The sequence below is a fragment of the Stomoxys calcitrans genome, chromosome 3 (assembly GCF_963082655.1).
Source record: "Stomoxys calcitrans chromosome 3, idStoCalc2.1, whole genome shotgun sequence".
In the NCBI taxonomy this organism is placed as follows: Eukaryota; Metazoa; Arthropoda; class Insecta; order Diptera; family Muscidae; genus Stomoxys; species Stomoxys calcitrans.
The window spans coordinates 137,537,647-137,558,631 of NC_081554.1; the positions used below are offsets into that span (position 1 = coordinate 137,537,647).

Here is a 20,985-nt window from a genome sequence, read left to right on the forward strand (position 1 = left end):
TCACTCCCATGTCGTCTACTAAAGTTTTCAGTTTGGACATGGGTTTTTGAGAGAATTTTTTTTATCTTGGCGGCGTCATTAACGCTTTCGACCTTTTTGCAGAAAAGCTTCCACGAGGCACGTTTTAACGCTCTGGTAATCTTATTGTATTCCCTGAGCAGTGTGTAATACACATCCCAATAAACTTCAGCGTTTTTTCGACGCGCTCTCTTGTAAAGTCTGCAGACATCTTTCCCAATATTGCGAAAATCCCCGGCCATTCAGGGATTTTCTTGGACTAATTTCCTTTCCCGAAGAGGACAACTACCTTCGAAGGACCCCACCAGTGCAGTATTTATACCCAACTCCACCACTTGACGTCCACGGACGAACGCTATTGATTTTGGTAAAAATCGGTTCAGATTTAGATATAGCTTTCATATATGTGTATCGCCCGATTTGGACTTAAATGACCGTAGTTACTACATATATATATATATATATATATATATATATATATATATCGCCCGATTTTCACTGCTATACCCACTGCAAGCTCATTTATTGGCCAATCTTCCCAAAATGTTTTACAATGCTTTCCTCGACGACTCCCACAATAGCCATAAAGTTTGATCGAAATCGGTTCAGAGTTAGATATTGCTCACATTTATATGTTCCCCACATTTTAGGTAATTTTTTGCCATTTGTCAACCGTAGTTATTACATTTTCAACATATTTGCTTTAATTTTTCAAGTTTTTTTCCTATTAAGGTGAAGATCATTAAATTTTACAATTCTTGTTTGTTTCTCTTTCGAGACGATCTCAATGATCGGGGATGCAAATGGGAAAGCCAAAGATAGCAACACACACCAACCACTATGGGACACGTTTCGTCTTTGGCCCAAATTCTTCATGGGCCGTGCGTTGGTATGTTGTATTTGAATCGTATTAATATCGAAAACGCATCTCTGATACAATTACTACATTAACATTGCTCGAAATTTTATACAGTTATTCTAATAACTTATCCGAATACAACCGCCGAAGTCCATCAAAATTGGTTCAGAATTAGATATAGCCCCCCTTTTGTATTTAAGGGTAGGTGCAGGGCATTATACAGTTGGCACCGCCCTACTTTTGCCTTTCCTTACTGGTTTTTAATTGTGGTCGCTATTGGGTGGTGGAACTGGCCTATCGGCGGTGACAGTTGGGCATAAAGTCGGAGTTTAATTTTGTGCTTATTGCCAACACACTATTTATAGGCTGATCCTAATCTTTCAAAGCCTTCTAAATATGATTGTTTTTGCGAATATCTTAGTTTTTTAGTGAATCTTTTCATTTGCATTAATTTTTCTCTTAATGATTTCTCTTTATGATTTCAACAGGTTATAAATTTTGAATGATACACCATAATTTGATTGTCTGGAGAAACACCAGAAGACGAATCATTCCCAGTGGGAAAAAGTAACCAATGGGATATGAGAAAGTAATCGAAAGCCTCTATACCTTATTGATTCCAAAGTACGTTATTCTTAACACGGGAGATGTTCTAGGAAAAGAATAAATTCTTATTATATGTTCGAAAGAAGCATTTTTTAATTCGTTTAATGGAATACATTATTTAACAATGTATTTGAAATGAATTTTATGTCTAATGCATAATAATGTTTATAATTTTATAAAAAATTTAATTAATTATCCCCCGAAACATATGAAATAATTTTTCTGCAAATAGCAAAAATCTGTTTTATTATTACATATTGTATTAAGAATTTTAAATTTTGCTTCTTAGAGAGGCGAGAATTTATTCGGCAGATCGGTCTATATCCCATGTTTTGATATAGCTGCCATATAAACCGATCTTGGATCTTAACTTCTTGAGCCACTACAGGACGCAATTTTTATTCGATTTTGCTGAAATTTAACATGATGTGGTTTGTTATAATTTCCAACAACTATGCCAAGTGCGGGTGAAATCAATGCATAACCTGATATAGCTGTCATATAATCCGATCTGGGGTCTTGATTTCTTGAGCCTTTAGAGGGCGCAAATCCAATCCTATTTCGCTGAAATTTTGCACGACGTATTTCGTTATGACTTTCAACAACTGTTCCAAGTACGGTCTAAATCGGTCCATAACTTGATGGTGTTATCACATACAAAATTTCAGCCAAATCGTATACAATTTCGACTTATAAGGGACAAGAAGACAAATTGGGAGATCGGTTTATATGGGAGCTATACCAAGTTATAGATCGATTCAGACCGTACATGACACAGTTGTTGGAAGTCGTCACAGAATACTACATGCGAAATTTCGGCAAAATCGCACAAAAATTACGGCTTTGAATGGCTCAAGAAGTCAAATCCGGAGATTGGTTTATATTGGAGCTATATTTGTTATAGGCCGATTCGGACCGTACTAGACAGAGTTATTGGAAGTCATAACAGAACACCACATGCGAAATTTCAGCTCAATTGGACAAAAATTACGGCTTCAAGGGGCTCAAGAAGTCAAATCGGGAGATCGGTTTATATTGTAGCTATACCTTATTCAGAACGGATATGACCCATTTGCAATCCCCATGACATCAATGTTAAGTATCTGTAAAAATTTCAAGCTGCTAGTTTAATTCGTTCGACCTCTATCGTGATTTTGACATACGAATCAGAATGTTGAGACAATCCAAAATATATATATACTTAATGGGGTCCCAGATCAATATTTCGAGGTGTTACAAACGTAATGACTAGATTAGTATACATCCATCCTATGGTGGTGGGTATAAAAAGCAGTTTACACCAGGGACGTAGACAGGATTTTATTTTCTTTGGGTGGAGGGGCGCCCATATTTTCCAAAATTCTTCTGTTACTGTGAAATTGGTAAAGACACATTAAATATTTTTTTGTTAAACATTTGGTTAAATAAATGTTGACATATTTCTACATAGTATTATCTACTTTCTGCTTTAGTGATGTCGCCATAACGGAGTAAAGGGTAATAAAAGGGCAAACGATTTTGCGGTGAAGGCCAGGGTACTGCCGCCAATAAACTTGGTTTACCCGAAGCCTTTCGGGTCGATTTTTCTTTTTAGAGGTTACTTTATTGTTTTTAGAGCGCACAACAATCCGATTACTGTTTGTTAGGCTGTGTTGGGTCTCTCGCCACGGCGCTGCCTGATATTTTAATGGTAGAATCTGTGCTTATCCTAGTCTTTCCAATATTGAGAGAGGCCGTGATTATCTCGTCGTCATCCCCATGTTCGTGGACGGTATTGAGTCACCTGCCACTGCACGGCCTGATGGCTCAATATGAGGATATTTGCCTATCCTATTCTTCCCAATCTTGAAAAAGACAGCCTTCCTCCAGTGTGCGCCATGCCATTATTCTTAGCCAGACTCGTCATGGAGACTTGCTCAATGCCAATCGCAAGGAGAGTTCCTTCCTCCTTCTTCTCTCTGTGGAAGACCTCCCACTTCTCTGCGATCAAACCTTCGTTTTGCTAGCCCAAGAATCCCAACATGCGTTTCTTCGCAAATTTACTGCCCCGTCCCTTGATGAAGACCGTCGCCATCATGAGCTGGGGGATGTCCATCATTCTCACCAGGTCGAGCTTTGCGCCCTCCCAAGCAGTGTGGATACCTCTGATGAGCTGTTTGACGGTAGCTGTACATTCCGCCGACGCAAAACGCAGCGTAAAGATGCACTCGCAAATCTACAGAGTTCAACAGATGTTCGAATGTTAACCAGATCCTCCAATTGGGACCGATGACCTGACCACCTTTAATTAAAGGCTGGGGACGAACTGTACTTCCCTCTGGTTTATCCGTCTCTTCCTCTTTAATTAGTCTGATGACTTGTTGTTCGTTTACACATTACTCTCGACTACAGGTGCCAAGGCACCCACACCTATGGGAGGGGAGGAAAACGCGCTACGGTCTGACGCCACCACAGCAGCTGTTGGGTCTTTGGAGTCCATTTCTAGCCTACTCCAAAAAGGCTTTAACATTTTTTCGTAATAGGTAGTTCGAGGGTTGCCTTTTATATTTCGGGATTTAACAACCATTGTGTTGCAATCTGTCAACTGACAGCTCTATCGTAAAGCTTGAAATTTTTGAAGTTATACGTACTCAGAACATTTTCACATATTAGCGCTATTTGTGTTGTTTACAGTAACGTAAAAGATTCATCCCGCCCAAAAAATGGAATAAGTCGTGAACATTTTATTGCGATTATTTTTTACAGCTTTCGCCGTGGATTAAACCAACAACAGTACATCGAAGAATTTTTGGCGATGAAGCTCCATCAAAGACCAGTGTTTATCGATGGTATTGTGAATTCAACTGATGTCGTAGTTCACCCCAAGACGAATTTCGTGAAGGTCGTCCAAATTTAGTTGTTGTTCCAAAAACCATTGATGCTGTGTGACAACTGATAGCAATCTTAGGCATTAGTGGGACCAGCATACAATTAATATTGCATAAACATTTGACCGTCAAAAAAATTTGTTCGCGTTGGATCCAACACAATCAATCGCTCAAAAAAAGGCTCGTGATTGGTCGAAAGAAATGCTCCAAAAATTCGATACAACATCATTTTTTGAGCACTCAAAACATCGATTTGATTAATCATCCGATGTATAGTTCTGACTTGGCATCAAATGACTTCTTTTTATTCCCTTATGTAAAAATTAAATGAGAAGTCAACGTTTTTTGTCACCTGAAGAAGTGGTTGATGCGTTCAGAATGCATGGAGATACCTCAAATAGAGGGGCAAAAGTGCTTCGACGATTGGTTCAAACGCATGCCAAAGTGTAGAGATCTTAATGGGGAATAGTTTGAAAAAACAATAAAGCGATTTCAGTGACTAATATTTTTTTGTTTTCTCTAATCCCGAAATATAAAAGGCAACTCTCGTACATATTCCAAGATACGGATTTTTTTTTCTTCGAGGAGCTATATAAAAACACTTCCGCTCCACTCAACGGCTATAATTCGTATTATATTATAACTCCACTACCATATTCATAGTTTTATCTTAATAGAGACTGGTCTGGAACATATTTGATTCAGGTCCCGAAAACTCTTATACAAGTCATAATTTCAGCGAAATTAGGCAATAAATCCACTTTTTATGATATTAAAAATCTAAATTGGAAGAACGGTCTATGTGGCAGGTATATCTAAAATAGTCAGATCTAAACCATATTTGAATAGGATATCGAGAGGCTTAAAACAACTAACTGATTAAAATTACAGCGAAATCGGGTAATAAATGCAGCTTTTATGGGTTTCTGACCCTTAATCGGGAGATCGGTCTCTATGGCAGCTATATCGAAATTTGGTGCGATTTTCCGAAATATATATACTTTATAGATAGATTTTCCGAAATATACATACTTTATAGGGTCGGACATGGACATTTCGATGAGTTGCAAACGGAATGACTTAATGAATACACCTCCTATCCTAGGGTGGTAAACTATTTTTCTTTGGCATTTGTAAATAAAATTTTCTTGAATTTTATGATAAAAGTTATTTATTCCTTTTACTCTGCAAAATTTACTCCGTGATATATAGAATATTTTATCGCAAAACCACTTGCAGTTAACTTATATCAAGCTCAATCATTAATTTTTAAATTTCTACCAGCGTTCCCGACAAATCTTACAAAACTCGCATAATACCAATCTCACGCACAGTATCAGCAATTCCTCATGCCATGCATTTTGATGTTCATCTTGACATTAAGTGCCAAAAGAAGAGAAAAACGTAGCAGGAGCATTGTATGTTCCTTATTTTGTGAGATTTTCTGCTTCGTGGCAATGTAAAATGTTTTGAGTCTGAAGATGACTGCCACAACATCATGAAAAACTTTGGTAGCGCAGGAAATTGTGTTTGAAGTAACTCCTGATTAATGTCAAGATTTATGAAAGCAAGTACAAGTTTTTAGTGGCAATATTAAATTTCGTAGCAAACCGTAATTTAATTTAGTTGTAAGCTAAAAAGTAAAAACAAATGCATAACAAATTTGTATTTCATTATGTCAATCGAGAGTTTCGAAGGGTAATTTTGGAAATATGTATATATTTTTTTAGAATTAATTGCAAGCAGCATAAATAATTTATGTGGTGTGATTTTTAAATAATTTTTAAGTCAAGTATATTAGGATTTTGTTTAATGGGTCCGCAACCTTACCCGCATATAACGGCTAAGGTTAGGTTAGGTTAGGCTAAAAACAAGGTACAGATATTAATCCGCCCATGTCACTATGGTCATACACCTAAGCCAGCAATCGGCTTGTTGTGCGCTTTAAAAACTATAAAGTAACCTCTAACAAGTAAAAAGGCGTTAATTTCGACCGGGCCGAACTTTGGATACCCACCACCTCGGGTATATATGTAAACCACCTTTCGTCAAAATCCGGTGCAAAACTCATACCTTATGTCCCATAGCAGAAATATGTGGAGGGGCTTAACTTAGCTCTTTGTCCAAAATTTCGGCAACATCGGACAATTAATTTGTTTTTTTATGGCCCCAAAACCTAAAACCGAGAGATCGGTCTATATGGCTGGTATATCCAAATCTGGACCGATCTGTGCGATAATGCAGAAGTATGTCAAGGGGCTTAACTGAACTCACTGTCCGAAATTTCGGCGACATCGGACAATAAATGAGTGTTTTATGGGCCTAAGACCCCAAATCGGAAGATCGGTCTATATGGCAGCTGTATCCAAATCTGGACCAATCTGAGCCAAATTGACGGAGGATGTCGGAGGTCCTAAATTTCAGCAAAATCGGTGTTTTATGGGTCTATGACCCTAAATCGGAGGATCGGTCTATATGGCAGCCAAATCTGGACCGATCTGAGCCAAATTAAAGAAGGACGTTGAAGGGCCCAACACAACTCACTGTCCCAAATTATACCAAAATCGGATAATAAACGTGGCATTTATGGGCCTAAGACCCTAAATCGGAGGATCGGTCTATATGGCAACTATATCCAAATCTGAACCGATCTAAGCCATATTAACGGAGGATGTCGAAGGGCCTAAGACAACTCACTGTCCCAAATTTCAGCAAAATTAGATAATAAATGTGGCTTTTATGGGCCTAAGACCTTAAATCGGAGGATCGGTCTATATGGCAGCTATATCTAAATCTGAACCGATCTGGACCAAATTGAAGAAATATGTCAAAGGGCCCAACACAACTCACTGTCCCAAATTTCAGCAAAATCGGATAATGAATGTGGCTTTTATGGGCCTTACACCATAAATCGGAGGATCGATCTATATGGCAGCTATATGCAAATCTGGACCGATTTGAGCCAAATTATCGAAGGATATGGGATATGGGCCTTACACAATTCACTGTCCCAAATTTCATCAAAATCGGACAGTAAATGTGGCTTTTGTGGGCCTAAGACCCTTAACCGGAGGATCGATCTATATGGCAGCTATATCCAAATCTGAACCGATCTGGGCCAATTTAACGAAGGAAGTTGAAAGGCCTAAGACAACTCACTGTCCCAAATTTCAGCGAAATCGGATAATAAATGTGGCTTTTATGGGCCTAAGACCCTAAATCTGAGGATCGGTCTATATGGCAGCTATATCCAAATCTGGAGACAAATTGACGGAGGATGTCGAAGGGTCTAACATAACTCACTACCCCAAATTTCAACAAAATCGGATAATAAATGTGGCTTTTATGGGCCTAAGACCCTAAATCGACGGATCGGTCTATATGGGGGGTATATCAAGATATGGTCCGATATAGCCCATCTTCGAACTTAACCTGCTTATGGACAAAAAAAGAATCTGTGCAAAATTTCAGCTCAATATCTCTATTTTTAAAGACTGTAGCGTGATTTCAACAGACAGACGGACGGACATATCTAGATCGTCTTAGATTTTTACGCTGATCAAGAATATATATACATTATAGGGTCGGAAATGGATATTTCGATGTGTTGTAAACGGAATGACAGAATGAATAAACCCCCATTCTTCGGTGGTGCGTATAAAAAGAAACTTTTATGTTAGGAATTCCGTGCTACTTACAAAATCCTTAATTGTTTTCAATGCCACTCCCCTATGGTGGTTCATGTCTGATATTGTGTCTCCACCTAAGTACCGGTATCTGTTGGACGCGAAAGCCGGGCAATGACAAAGGAAATGCTAAAACGTCCCATTATCTTCCCCGCATGCCCTACACATGCTATCACTTGCCGCACCGATTTTACTTAAGTAAGCTCGTAGTCCTTTGTGTCCCATTATGATACCAATAGCTATTGTATACTGACCTCCTTCTTGCTTCCTTCCAGTAATAGCCTCGTCTTCTCACGATCTGGATTTTCGCCGTCGTACCGACCGTTTCGCTGTTCCACAATGTTGCATGCGCATTCGTCGCCCACTCCCTTAACTCGGACTGCGTCGACCCGAAAGGCTTCGGGCTAACCAAGTTTATTGACGGCAGTGCTCTGGCCATCACCGCCAAATCGTCTGCCTTTCATTTCCCCTTACTCCGTTATGGCCCGGCACCCAAACGATACGGATTTTGCCATCCTCGGAGTCCACCAAACTACTGTCTAGTCTTCCGACTCTTTATAAAGTCGGTAATGGCTCCATCGTCGGGTCCATGTGCGTTAAGCTGTGTTGGGTTTCCGATCCCTGTACTGTCTGATGTTTCAATACTAGGATCTTTGCCTATCTTAGCCTTCCAAACCTTAAATAAATGAGCTTCTTGGGAGTAGGTGATGGTACCATTATCGGCTCCCTGTTCGTTGAGTTGGATGGAGACGGTTTTCTAAGGCGGAATTAAAGTAAAACGTGTGTATCAAAAACTCAACGACTTTTATTAAATTTTTTAACGGTATAATACCCTTTAGCACAATATTGGTGTTTAGCATAAACATTTTTCAATAGTTTGGGGACAATCGCTGGAAAAATGCAGTTTCTTCTGGTCCATTTGCGTAAATCCGATTTCTATGCAATTCGGAAGTTATGTTGATAAATAAAGAACATTTTTGCCAATTTTGTTGTGCTTTTTTGTTAAGCCGGATATTTTGGGATCATCAGAGTAGATGTTGATCTCGTATACCAAATTTTAGCAAAAACGCCGGCATGTTTGGTGAAAGATTAGTCTATATGGTAGCTATGCAAAATTTAAATTTTCCCATGATCATTCCAATGATAAAAACCTCCTTTTTATAGCCGAGTCCAAGCAGCGAGCCGGGGTGCAACACCTCTTTGGAGAGAATTTTTTATGATGGGGTCTATATTGAAATAAAAGACTATTAGCCCAATCTTCAAACTTAATCAACGAATATTGTTCGGTGCCAAGATTTAGCTAGCTTAATTTTTAAAGATTTTTAAGAAACTTTTTATGCTTATTAGACACTAATGATCGTCTAATAAGCTGATGAGAAATGCCGATCAAGGGTATGGTGGCCACATAAGTATACACTGTACGTTTATACTTTGTGGTGTCGATTATCAATATTATTAATAATGAACTTCTTTAAAGGTCATTGTTGTACTTTACGTAGCAAATTTCTAGAGGTAGTAGACAGCTAGACGGGTGATCGGCTTATTTGGGAGCTGTCTCAGGATATCAATCGATGTGGACAATACTTACCATGAATGTTGGAAATCACAAAAAACACAAGGAGCAAAATTTCAAATCGGTCAACAAATGGGGCTTCCAGAGGCTCTAAACGTCAAATCGGGAGATTGCTTTCCACCCTCTACGCAATTTTGTTAAAAAGCCCCCTCCTTTTTAATTTTGCGATCCTGTTCCCTGTGTATCTTCTCACTTTATTGCCGTAGTTATACTAATGCGCAGTGTTGCAAAAACGAAATTTGTAGAACATAGAGCTCGCAAAACCCTTTAAAGATCGTGCTGAAACGTCTGAAATATCTCTCACTTACGAGTTATTGAACGTAAATTAAGTTTTGTGAACCCATTGAAAACGTTTGGAAAGGTTACAAAATTCTACGAGTGTTATAAAAATTGACGCAGGTTGTCCATTCCTACGAAAAGTTATTTCTTCCATTAGGTGTTTTTTTTTTTTATTTTTAACCCGCATAACTTTTGACAGTGGAATCGGGTTTCAAAACATGACACAACAAATTGTTGTAAGCAATCTGTATGAAAATCGCTTTACAAATGTCTTCGAAAATCAAAAATACGACGTCAGACTACAAGATTTGTAGACACCTCTGAACGAATTTTTCACCTGATGTCAGCAGTTTGCAAATAAAATGCCGAATCTTATATACTTATATAAACTTCTTTGAATTACTTTTTCAAATATATAAGAGCTATATGAAGTTAGTGACCTATATGGATCGTACTTGTCATGCCGAACGAGTCATAGAAAAATATATCTTCCAAAATTTCAGGCAAATTGGAAAATAATTGCGCCTTCAAGAGGCTCAGAAAGTCAAATTGGGAGATAGTTTCTATTGAAGCTATATCAGGTTATGAACCGATTTAGATCGTACTTGTCAAAAGTGTTGGAAGTCATACCAAAACGACATATGCAAATTTTCAGCCAAATCGGATACGAATTGCGCTCTCAAGAGGCTCAGAAAGTTAAGTTAAGTTATAGCAAAACTATTTATTCAAAATTTCTAGTGGCTCAAGAAGACAAGATCTAAGATCGGTTTATATGGCAGCTATATCAGGTTATGAACTTATTTGAACCATACTTAGCATAGTTGTTGGAAGTCATAACAAATGAATCTTGGGAACCTACCACCATGGATTCTGTTAAAAATTTATGCAAACTATATTTAGTTGAAGGGAATAATATTATAATAATATTCTATATATCAAACTTTTGCCAAAACAACAACAACTAAAGCTTCTAAAGCAACTTAAAGGAATCGAAAAAGAATAATCGAGAGACCGGTTTATATGGGAGTTATAGTAGGTTATAGACCGATTTGAACCGTACTTGACACTGTTGAAGTCATAACAAAACACTATGTGTAAAATTGTAGCTAAATCGAACAAATATTGCGGCTCAAGAAATCAAATCGGGAGAACGGCTTATAGGGGAGCTATATCCAAATCTGAACCGATATAGCCCATTTGCAATCCCCAACGACCTGCATCAATAGTAAGTATCTATGCAAAATTTCAAGCGGCTAGCTTTACGCGTTCGACCGCAATTGTTATTTCGACAGACGGACATGGCTAGATCGACTCAGAATGTCGAAGCGATCCAGAATATATGTATATACTTTATGGTCGCATATCAATATTTCGAAGTGTTACAAACGGAATGACTATATTCGTATACCCCCATCCTATGGTGGTGGCCATAAAAATAACAAGTAAAAGCGTGCTAAGTTCGGCCGGGCCGAATCTTATATACCCTCCCTAATATACCCTCCACCTTCGGATTTGTCGAGTTCTTTTCCCGGCATCTCTTCTTAGGTAAAAAAGGTAAGAAAAGATTTGCTCTGCTATTAGAACGATATCAAGATATGATCCGGTTTGGACCGCAAATATATTATATGTTGGAGACCTGTGTAAAATGTCAGCCAATTCGAATAAGAATTGCGCCCTTTGGGGGCTCAAGAAGTAAAATAGAGAGATCGATTTATATGGGAGCTGTATCGGGCTATAGACCTATTCAGACCATAATAAACAAGTATGTTGATGGTCATGAGAGAATCCGTCATAAAAAATTTCAGGCAAATCGGATAATAACTGCGACCTCTAGAGGCTCAAGAAGTCAAGATTTATGTGGCAGCTATATCAGGTTATGAACCGATTTGAACCATACTTGACACAGTTGTTGGATATCATAACAAAACACGTCGTGCAAAAGCTCATCCCAATCGGATAAGAATTGCGCACGATAGAGGCTCAAGAAGTCAAGACCCAAGATAGGTTTATATGGCAGCTATATCAAAACATGGACCGATATGGCCCATTTACAATACCAACCGACCTACACTAATAAGAAGTATTTGTGCAAAATTTCAAGCGGCTAGCTTTACTCCTTCGGAAGTTAGCGTGCTTTCAACAGACAGACGGACGGACGGACGGACAGACGGACGGAAATGGCTAGATCGACATAAAATTTCACGACGATCAAAAATATATATACTTTATGGGGTTTCAGACGAATATTTCGAGTAGCTACAAACAGAATGACGAAATTAGTATACCCCCATCCTATGGTGGAGGGTATAAAATTGTACCAAAATTTTATAAGAAGCGTCCAAATGGCCAAAAGAAGGTACAAACTTCGCTAAAATTAACATTTTTATACCCTCCACCATAAGATGGGGGGTATACTAATTTCGTCATTCTGTTTGTAACTACTCGAAATATTCGTCTGAGACCGCATAAAGTATATATATTCTTGATCGTCGCGACATTTTATGTCGATCTAGCCATGTCCGTCCGTCCGTCCGTCCGTCCGTCTGTCTGTCGAAAGCACGCTAACTTCCGAAGGAGTAAAGCTAGCCGCTTGAAATTTTGCACAAATACTTCTTATTAGTGTAGGTCGGTTGGTATTGTAAATGGGCCATATCGGTTCATGTTTTGATATAGCTGCCATATAAACCGATCTTGGGTCTTGACTTCTTGAGCCTCTATCGTGCGCAATTCTTATCCGATTGGGATGAAATTTTGCACGACGTGTTTTGTTATGATATCCAATAATTCTGCCAAGTATGGTTGAAATCGGTCCATAACCTGATATAGCTGCCATATAAACCGATCTTGGGTCTTGACTTATTGAGGCTCTAGAGTGCGCAATTCTTATCCGATTGGAATGGAATTTTGCACGACGTGTTTTGTTATGATATACAACAACTGTGCCAAGTATGGTTCAAATCGGTCTACAACCTGATATAGCTGTCATATAAACCGATCTTGGGTCTTGACTTCTTGAGCCTCTAAAGGGCGCAATTCTTATCCGATTTGAATGCATTTTTGCACGAAGTGTTTTGTTATGATATCCAACAACTGTGCCTAGTGTGGTTCAATTCGGTTCATAACCTGATATAGCTATATAAACAGATCTGGGGACTTGACTTCTTGAGCCTCTAGAAGGCGCAATTCCTATCCGATTTGGCTTAAATTTCTCATGAAGTATTTTATTTTTACTTTCAACAATTGTGTCAAATAAGGTTCAAATCGGTTCATAACCTGATATAGCTGCCATATAAACCGATCATGGATCTGGACTTCTTGAGCCTCTAGAGGTCGCAATTATTATCCGATTTGCTGAAATTTTGTACTACGTATCCTCCCATGCCCATCAACATACGTGTTTATTATGATCTGAATCGGTCTATAGCCCGATGCAGCTCCAATATAAATCGATCTCTCTATTTTACTTCTTGAGCCTCCAAAGGGCGAATTGGCAGACATTTTATACAGTTCTCCAACATGTAATTTAATTGTGGTCCAAACCGGACCATATCTTGATATCGCTCTAATAGCAGAGCAAATCTTTTCTTATATCCTTTTTTGCCTAAGAAGAGATGACGGGAAAGGAACTCGACAAATGCGATTCATGGTGGAGGGTATGTAAGATTCGGCCCGGCCGAACTTAGCACGCTTTTACTTGTTAGTAAATAGCTTTTTCTCACCAAAAAAGTTAAAACTTCTCTAACAAGTGGTGTCGTTATGCGGAACTCTGTTCGGACTCGGAAAAAGAGTCGCCTTATCATTGATATGAGAGAAGTAGCCCTCCTTTCCGCACTCAGCATAAAAAAGAGGGCGCCTTACCATGGATATGAGAGAAGCATCCCATGTTCCCTAAGGGACGTTTAATAGTTAAGTTACCTGTTTTTCGCGCATTTATGGCCAAGATGTAGAACCGTTTGACAGCTGGTTAGTAGACGTGTTGAGATACTTGAAAGTGAGAATAGTTGCTTTGAAAAATTTGAGGAAAAATCGTTTTATTGTCTAAACATATTCAAATTTTGGAAGGCCTTGACCTATATATTTGTTAGTCAAATCTGAACTTCCAAAGTATTATTCGCATGCAAAATTTTGTTTTTTTACGGAAATTTCAGTTTATGAAGCGAACAACTTTTGGTAGGAAGGACAATTAGCACCAATTTTTTTTTATCACTCGAAGCCTTTTGTGACCTTTCCAACAGCGTAAAATATCAATCGGTTTGCAAATGGTCCCCCAATTTTAAAAATACAAACGATACCTCGACAAAAATTTTCAAGAAAGATTTGTTGTAAGCCGACGAACTCATTAACCGACAAAGATATTCCAGACTTTTGTGCATGGTTCTTATAGGGTTTTACAAGCTTTATCTTTAAAAAAAGTCAAGCCGATCGGTCTACAAACGACTGTTTGGCAAGCAATTCAAAATTTGACATGCTCGATATGACAGGATTTTAAGCACCAGTCGTAACAAAAATGTGCAAAATTTCAGTCACATCGGATAAAAATTGCCCCCTCCAGTAACGTAGTTGTGTATGTGTATGGTGCACAACCAGAATCACATTCTGATTCGATTGAGTTTTGTCTGTCTGTCTGTTAATTTGTGAACAAATTGCAGGTCGCAATTTTCATCCAATCATCTTCAAATTTGGCACAGGTATTTTTTAGCCAATAGACGAATCCTATTGAAATTTAAAGATATCAGTTCAGATTTGGATATAGCTTCCATATATATGTTCGTCCGTTTTGGACTACTATTGCAATAATATGTTCATTTGTTAATCGATTCTCTCAAAATTTGAATAGGATGTTCCTATGGCTCTCAATCCTTTGGTGAACTTCATAGAAATCAGTTCAAAATTAGGTATAGCATGATTTTCACTCCTAGAGCCACTGCAAGCGCATTTATTGACCAATTTTCCCAAAATTTTGTACGACTCTTTCCTCGGCGACTACTACAATATTTATAGTTTGGTCGAAATCGAATTAGATTTAGATATAACTTCCGTTGAAAATGTACGTCCGACTTTGAGAAATTTTGCAATAAAGTGTTCATTTGGTAACCGATTTTCTCAAAATTTGTCACAAGGAATGTTGTCATTTGACAAATGTAGTTATGACAGTATGAAGATATTTGGAAATTTGATACGGATTGTTAAAAAACCCATCTGGAAACATCCGCCGAGGTCCATCAAAATTGGTTCAGAATATGGCATAGCTTCCACTCTGTATTTATAAGGTTGGTGTAGGGTATTATACAGCGGCACCGCCCGACTTTTGCCTTTTCTAACTGGTTTATTTTGTTCTTGCTTTATTTCTTCAATAATTTTTATACCCACCACCGAAGGATAGGGGTATATTAATTTTGTCATTCCGTTTGCAACGCATCGAAATATCCATTTCCGACCCTATAAAGTATATATATTTTTGAAAAAATCTAAGACGATCTAGCCATGTCCGTCTGCCTATGGAAATCACGCTACAGTCTTCACAAATAGAGATATTGAGCTGAAGCTTTGCGCAGATTCTTTTTTTTTTTTTGTCCATAAGCAGGTTAAGTTCGAAGATGGGCTAAATCGGACTATATCTTGATATAGCCCCCATATAGACAGATCCGCCGATTTAGAGTCTTAGGAGCATAAAAGCTACATTTATTATCCGATTTTCATGAAATTTGGGTCAGTGAGTTGTGTTATGCCCTTCGATATTCTTCATCAATTTGGCCTAGATCGGTCAAGATTTAGATATAGCTGCCATATAGACCGATCTTCCGATTTAGGGTCTTAGGCTCATAAAAGCCACATTTATTATCCGATTTTGTGAAATTTGGGACAGTGAGTTGTGTTAGGCCCTTCCACATCCTACAACAGTTTGGCGCAGATCGGTCTAGATTTGGATATAGCTGCCATATAAACCGTTTTGCCGATTTAGGGTCTTAGGCCCATACAAGCCACATTTAGTATCCGATTTTGCTGAAATTTGAGACAGTGAGTTGTGTCAGGCCGTTTGACACCCTTCGTCTATTTTGGGCCTATAAAAAGCGCATTTATTGTCCGAAATTTTACACAGTGACTTAGGTCAGGCTTTTCGACATCCGTGTCGTATATGGTTCAGATCGGTTTATTCTTAGATATAGCTACTAAAAAGACCAATATTTTGTTATACGCAATTGAACAATGACTTGTACTTAATAGTATTTGGTCCAAGTCGGATCATATTTCGATATAGCTGCTATGGGGCATAAGCTATGCATTTTTCACCGGATTTTGACGAAAGGTGGTTTATATATATACCCAAGGTGGTGGGTATCCAAAGTTCGGCCCGGCTGAACTTAACGCCTTTTTACATGTTTTTGTTATTAATTGAACGTATTTATTAAGTGCACATAAAATTTTTTCAAATGTTATTTTATTTTAGTTCTATATATAACTAGCTGACCCGAGCCCGCTCCGCTGCGCCTTCTTTTACTTTATATGGAACAAAAGTTTCCTTGGAATATTTATTTTCGACAATTACAGAGCTTTTAGTGAAATACCATGATACGAAATTAGTATATCGCTTGACTAATTGTTTAACAATATAAGTGCCTTTGTCCGAATCCCATATGATCTTTATTGCTCTTCGAATTTAAGTTTGGATGTAATGTGTACTCCATTCTTAAAATACTTTATTTCAGCTCGCTACTCTCATGATATTTGATTTAGGGGTGTTTTCGGGGGTGAGGTGGTCCCCCAGACACTTGGCCCTGAAAAAATATCAGCATCGTGGTCTTCTTTCAAAAACCATTTATTTAAACCCCATATTGCCATTCGTTTAGGGGAGTTTACGCGATGAGGCGTCCCCCAAATACATGGCCCAAAATAGGTTATCAAATTCGTTTTCTTATCCCAAGTACCACATATTGGCATGGTCGAAAAATTTTTACACTTTGCGGGGTGTTTTGGGGAAGGGGTGATGCCCTAAATACATGGTCCTAAATTTGGATATTAAATTCGTATTCTACTCCCAAATACCTTTATTTGAGCTCGATTCGATTTAAAATCTCATTTAAACTCCTTATTGCAAAAGTCACCAAATATGTCCGGTTTCGGGTATTGGCCCTAAAAACTATGAATATTTAGTTCCACTCTCTTTACGACCCAAATTGTCTTGGTGAGCAAATATGTCCTATTTGGGGGTTGTTATGGTGGTGGGACGTCCGCTAGACAGTTGGTCCCTAATGTTGATATCAGATACGTGGTCTACTCCCAAATACCTTTAATTTGAGCCCCATATTTCCATAGTCGGCTAACATGTCCGGCTTGGGGGGTGTTTTGGTGGATGGGCGGCCACTCAATGAGTTGGCCTTGAAAATATATATCAGATTCGTGTTCCACTCTAAAAACCCTCTTATTTGAGCCTCATATTGCAAAAGTCAGCAAATACTTACTATTAGGGTGGTGTTGTGGGTGTGAGGTGGCCCCATAGACACATTTCCCAAATATTGATATCAGAATCGTGCTTTACTCCCAAAGACCTTTCATTTGAGCCCCATATGGCTATGGTCGTAAATTTGTTCCCTTTGGGGGATGTTTTTGGGGAGAGGCGGCCCCCAAACACTTGGTCCCATATTTGGATATCAGATTCTAATTTAACACTCATATACCTTTTATTTAAGCCCCATATTCCCATGGTCACTAAATAAGTCCTGTTTCGGGGGTGTTTTGTATAAGGGGACCACCCCCAGAAACGTGGTCCCACATTTGGATATCAGATTCATATTCTACTCGCAAATACCTTTCATTTGAGTTCCATATTGTGATGATCGGTAAATGTGTCCGATAAAAGGGTGTTTTGGGGGTTGGGTGGTGTTGAGGGGGTGGGGTTGCCCCGTAGACACTTTTCCCGAATATTGATATGAGATTTGTGCTTTACTCCCAAAGATCTTTCATTTGAGCCCCATGTGCCTATGGTCACAAATGTGTCCCCTTAGGGGGATGTTTTTGTGGAGAGGCGGCCCCAAAACCACTTGGTCTCATGTTTGATTATCAGATTCTAATTCTACACTCAAATACCTTTTACTTAAACTACATATTCCCATGGTCAGTAAATAAGTCCTGTTTGGGGGGTGTTTTGGGAAAGGGGTGGACCCCCGGAAACGTGGTCCCACATTTGAATATCAGATTCGTATTCTACTCAAAATACCTTTCATTTGAGTCCCATATTACCATGGTCGGTAAATATTTCCGATCTAGGGGTGTTTTGGGGGTTGGGGTGGTCCCTCTAGCACTTGGTTCGACAAATGGATATCAGATACGTTTTCTTATCCTAAATACCTTTCATTTGAGTCCCATATTGTCGTGATTGGTCTAAATATATGTTTGGTTGGTTTTAGGGTGGGGCGGCCCCCCTATGTATCCCATCCGAAATTTGGATACCAAATTTTTATTTTTAGGGTACTGTATGAGAGCACACAAAATTTCGCTTAAATCGCACCACCCATCTCCGAGATCTGGCGTTTCTGAAAATTAGGGTAAGGGGGAGGGTCCGCCCCCCCTTCAGATATCAAAAAATGTAGTACCCTATTTTCACCACGGGGTTAATATGTACCATCTGTGAAAATTTCAAGAAAATTGGTTCAGCCGTTTCTGAGTCTATAAGGAACACACAAACATACAAACAAACAAACAAATCTACAAACAAACACAAATTGATTTTTATATATGAGATATTATCAACTAATACGGTATTTTTTTTTTTAAATAATTTTTTCTTAAAATTCTCATTTATATGGGAGGTATGTTTAAATAAGAGCCGATATGACCAATATATAAGCCCCAAAGACCTATCTCAAATAGAAGAATATTAAATCTGTAAAACTTCGATACAAAAATCGATTTTGACAGACGGGCAGAAATGGCTAGATAGACTTAGAATGTGAAGGAGATCAAGAATATGTTCACTTTGTGGCGCCGCAGATCAATATTTCGCTTTGTTACAAACGGAGTGATTAAATAGTATACCCACCATCCGATGGGGTTAGGTATAAGGATAAGGCATATTTTCTAACAATCACGCTTACTTTAAATTTTTGAATTCTTAGTAATTAATAATTAGTAAAATTTTTATACCCTCCACCATAAGATGGGGGGTATACTAATTTCGTCATTCTGTTTGTAACTACTCGCAATATTCGTCTGAGACCCCATAAAGTATATATATTTTTGATCGTCGCGACATTTTATGTCGATCTAGCCATGTCCGTCAGTCCGTCCGTCCGTCTGTCTGTTGAAAGCACGCTTACTTCCGAAGGAGTATAGCTAGCTGCTTTTGCACAAATACTTCTTATTAGTGTAGGTCGGTTGGTATTGCAAATGGGCCATATCGGTCCATGTTTTGATATAGCTGCCATATAAACCGATCTTGGGTCTTAACTTCTTGAGCCTCTAGAGTGCGCAATTCTTATCCGATTGGAATGAAATTTTGCATGACGTATTTTGCTATAATATCCAACAACCGTGCCAAGTATGGTTCAAATCGGTTTATAACCTGATATAGCTGCCATATAAACCGATCTTGGGTCTTGACTTCTTGAGCCTCTAGAGGGCACAATTCTTATCCGATTCGGCTGAAATTTTGCATGACTTTTTTTATTCTTACTTTCAACAACTGTGTCAAATAACGTTCAAATCGGTCCATAACCTGATAGAGCTGCCATATAAACCGAACTGGGATCTTGACTTCTTGATCCCTAGAGGTCGCAATTATTATCCGATATGCCTGAAATTTTGTACGACGGATCCTCTCATGACCATCAACAAACGTGTTTATTATGGTCTGAATCGATCTATTGCCCGATACAGCTCCCATATAAATCGTTCTCTCTATTTTACTTCTTGAGCCCCCAATGGGCGCAATTCTTATTCGAACTGGCTGAAATTTTACACAGGTCTCCAACATATAATTTAATTGTGGTCCGAACCGGACCATATCTTGATATCGCTCTAATAGCAGAGCAAATCTTTTCTTATATCCTTTTTTGCCTAAAAAGAGATGCCGGGAAAAGAACTCGACAAATGCGATCCATGGTGGAGGGTATATAAGATTCGGCCCGGCCGAACTTAGCACGCTTTTACTTGTTTCTTATACATATTCTTGTATTTAAATAAAGACGAACTTGTATGTGCAGTGTTGTTGCATCTGTGCATAATTTGCAAAAACAGAGCTTGTAGCTACTTTCAGTTTTTGTACTAATGCAATTTCAGATATTATAAACATTCATAAAGAAAAGACATCCTGGATCACTCGCAAACTCATTCTCATATACACATGTTCACTATGGCACACGTACACAACGCAGACAATTAGCTTTTGATAATGTATGTTCCTGTTTGTGTATTTGTTCTGACTTTGTGCACGTTGCTCGGTCGGAACCATGATGAGTGTGAGAAGAATCTGATGGAATGCAAGAGGGGTGGGGGGAAGGCACGATATGTGGGAGTTATACTCACATTTAACACGTAACGGCAGTTGGTTGCTGACAGTTTCTCCTTCATCATTTATTGCGCTGCATGCATAATTTCCTGCGTAGTGTTTCGTGATTTTTTGCAACACCAAACTCTGATTAGAACGAATTACGCGGGCTGATGTGTTATGCTCCAGGTGGATACCCTGCAAAAAAACATAAAGAGGAAAAATTAGTTTGAGAATATATTGGAGATAAAATGATGGGAAGACATTGTAGAATATTTATGGCAATATTAAAAACAAAATTTAAGTTTGTATTTTTACGCTTAACTCATGTTTTTTTAGCAGATTGCAAATAGCACTATCTTATTTAAAACACGGGTTCACTACATATCATTAATGTACTATTTAAATGAAATACATATGTACATATTTATATTCAAAAATTAAACATTTAAAAGCAAATCATCCAGAAAGCATGAATATCAACTTTTATTATTATCACCTAATTCAGCGATGAAATGATACAAGGGCCGCTATTTCTGGCCTAGGCAACACTAAGTGTTGCCAGGTTCAATCTGACATTTCCATTGGCATTTTAGCATAATCGTACTTACAAC

General features: G+C 38.4%; 1 protein-coding gene across 2 annotated transcripts in view; it reads right to left on the reverse strand.

The window, feature by feature from the left end:
• The window catches only part of LOC106090264 (neural cell adhesion molecule 1), a 782,082-nt gene that overhangs the window by 168,611 nt on the left and 592,486 nt on the right, over positions 1-20,985 (reverse strand). For both annotated transcript variants that reach the window (XR_009397497.1, XM_059364284.1), the window contains exon 10: positions 20,410-20,569. Coding sequence is in view for 1 of the 2 variants with exons in the window: in XM_059364284.1 (XP_059220267.1) it covers positions 20,410-20,569 (160 nt within the window). In the remaining variant the exon portion in view is untranslated. The remainder of the gene's footprint in view (positions 1-20,409; positions 20,570-20,985) is intronic.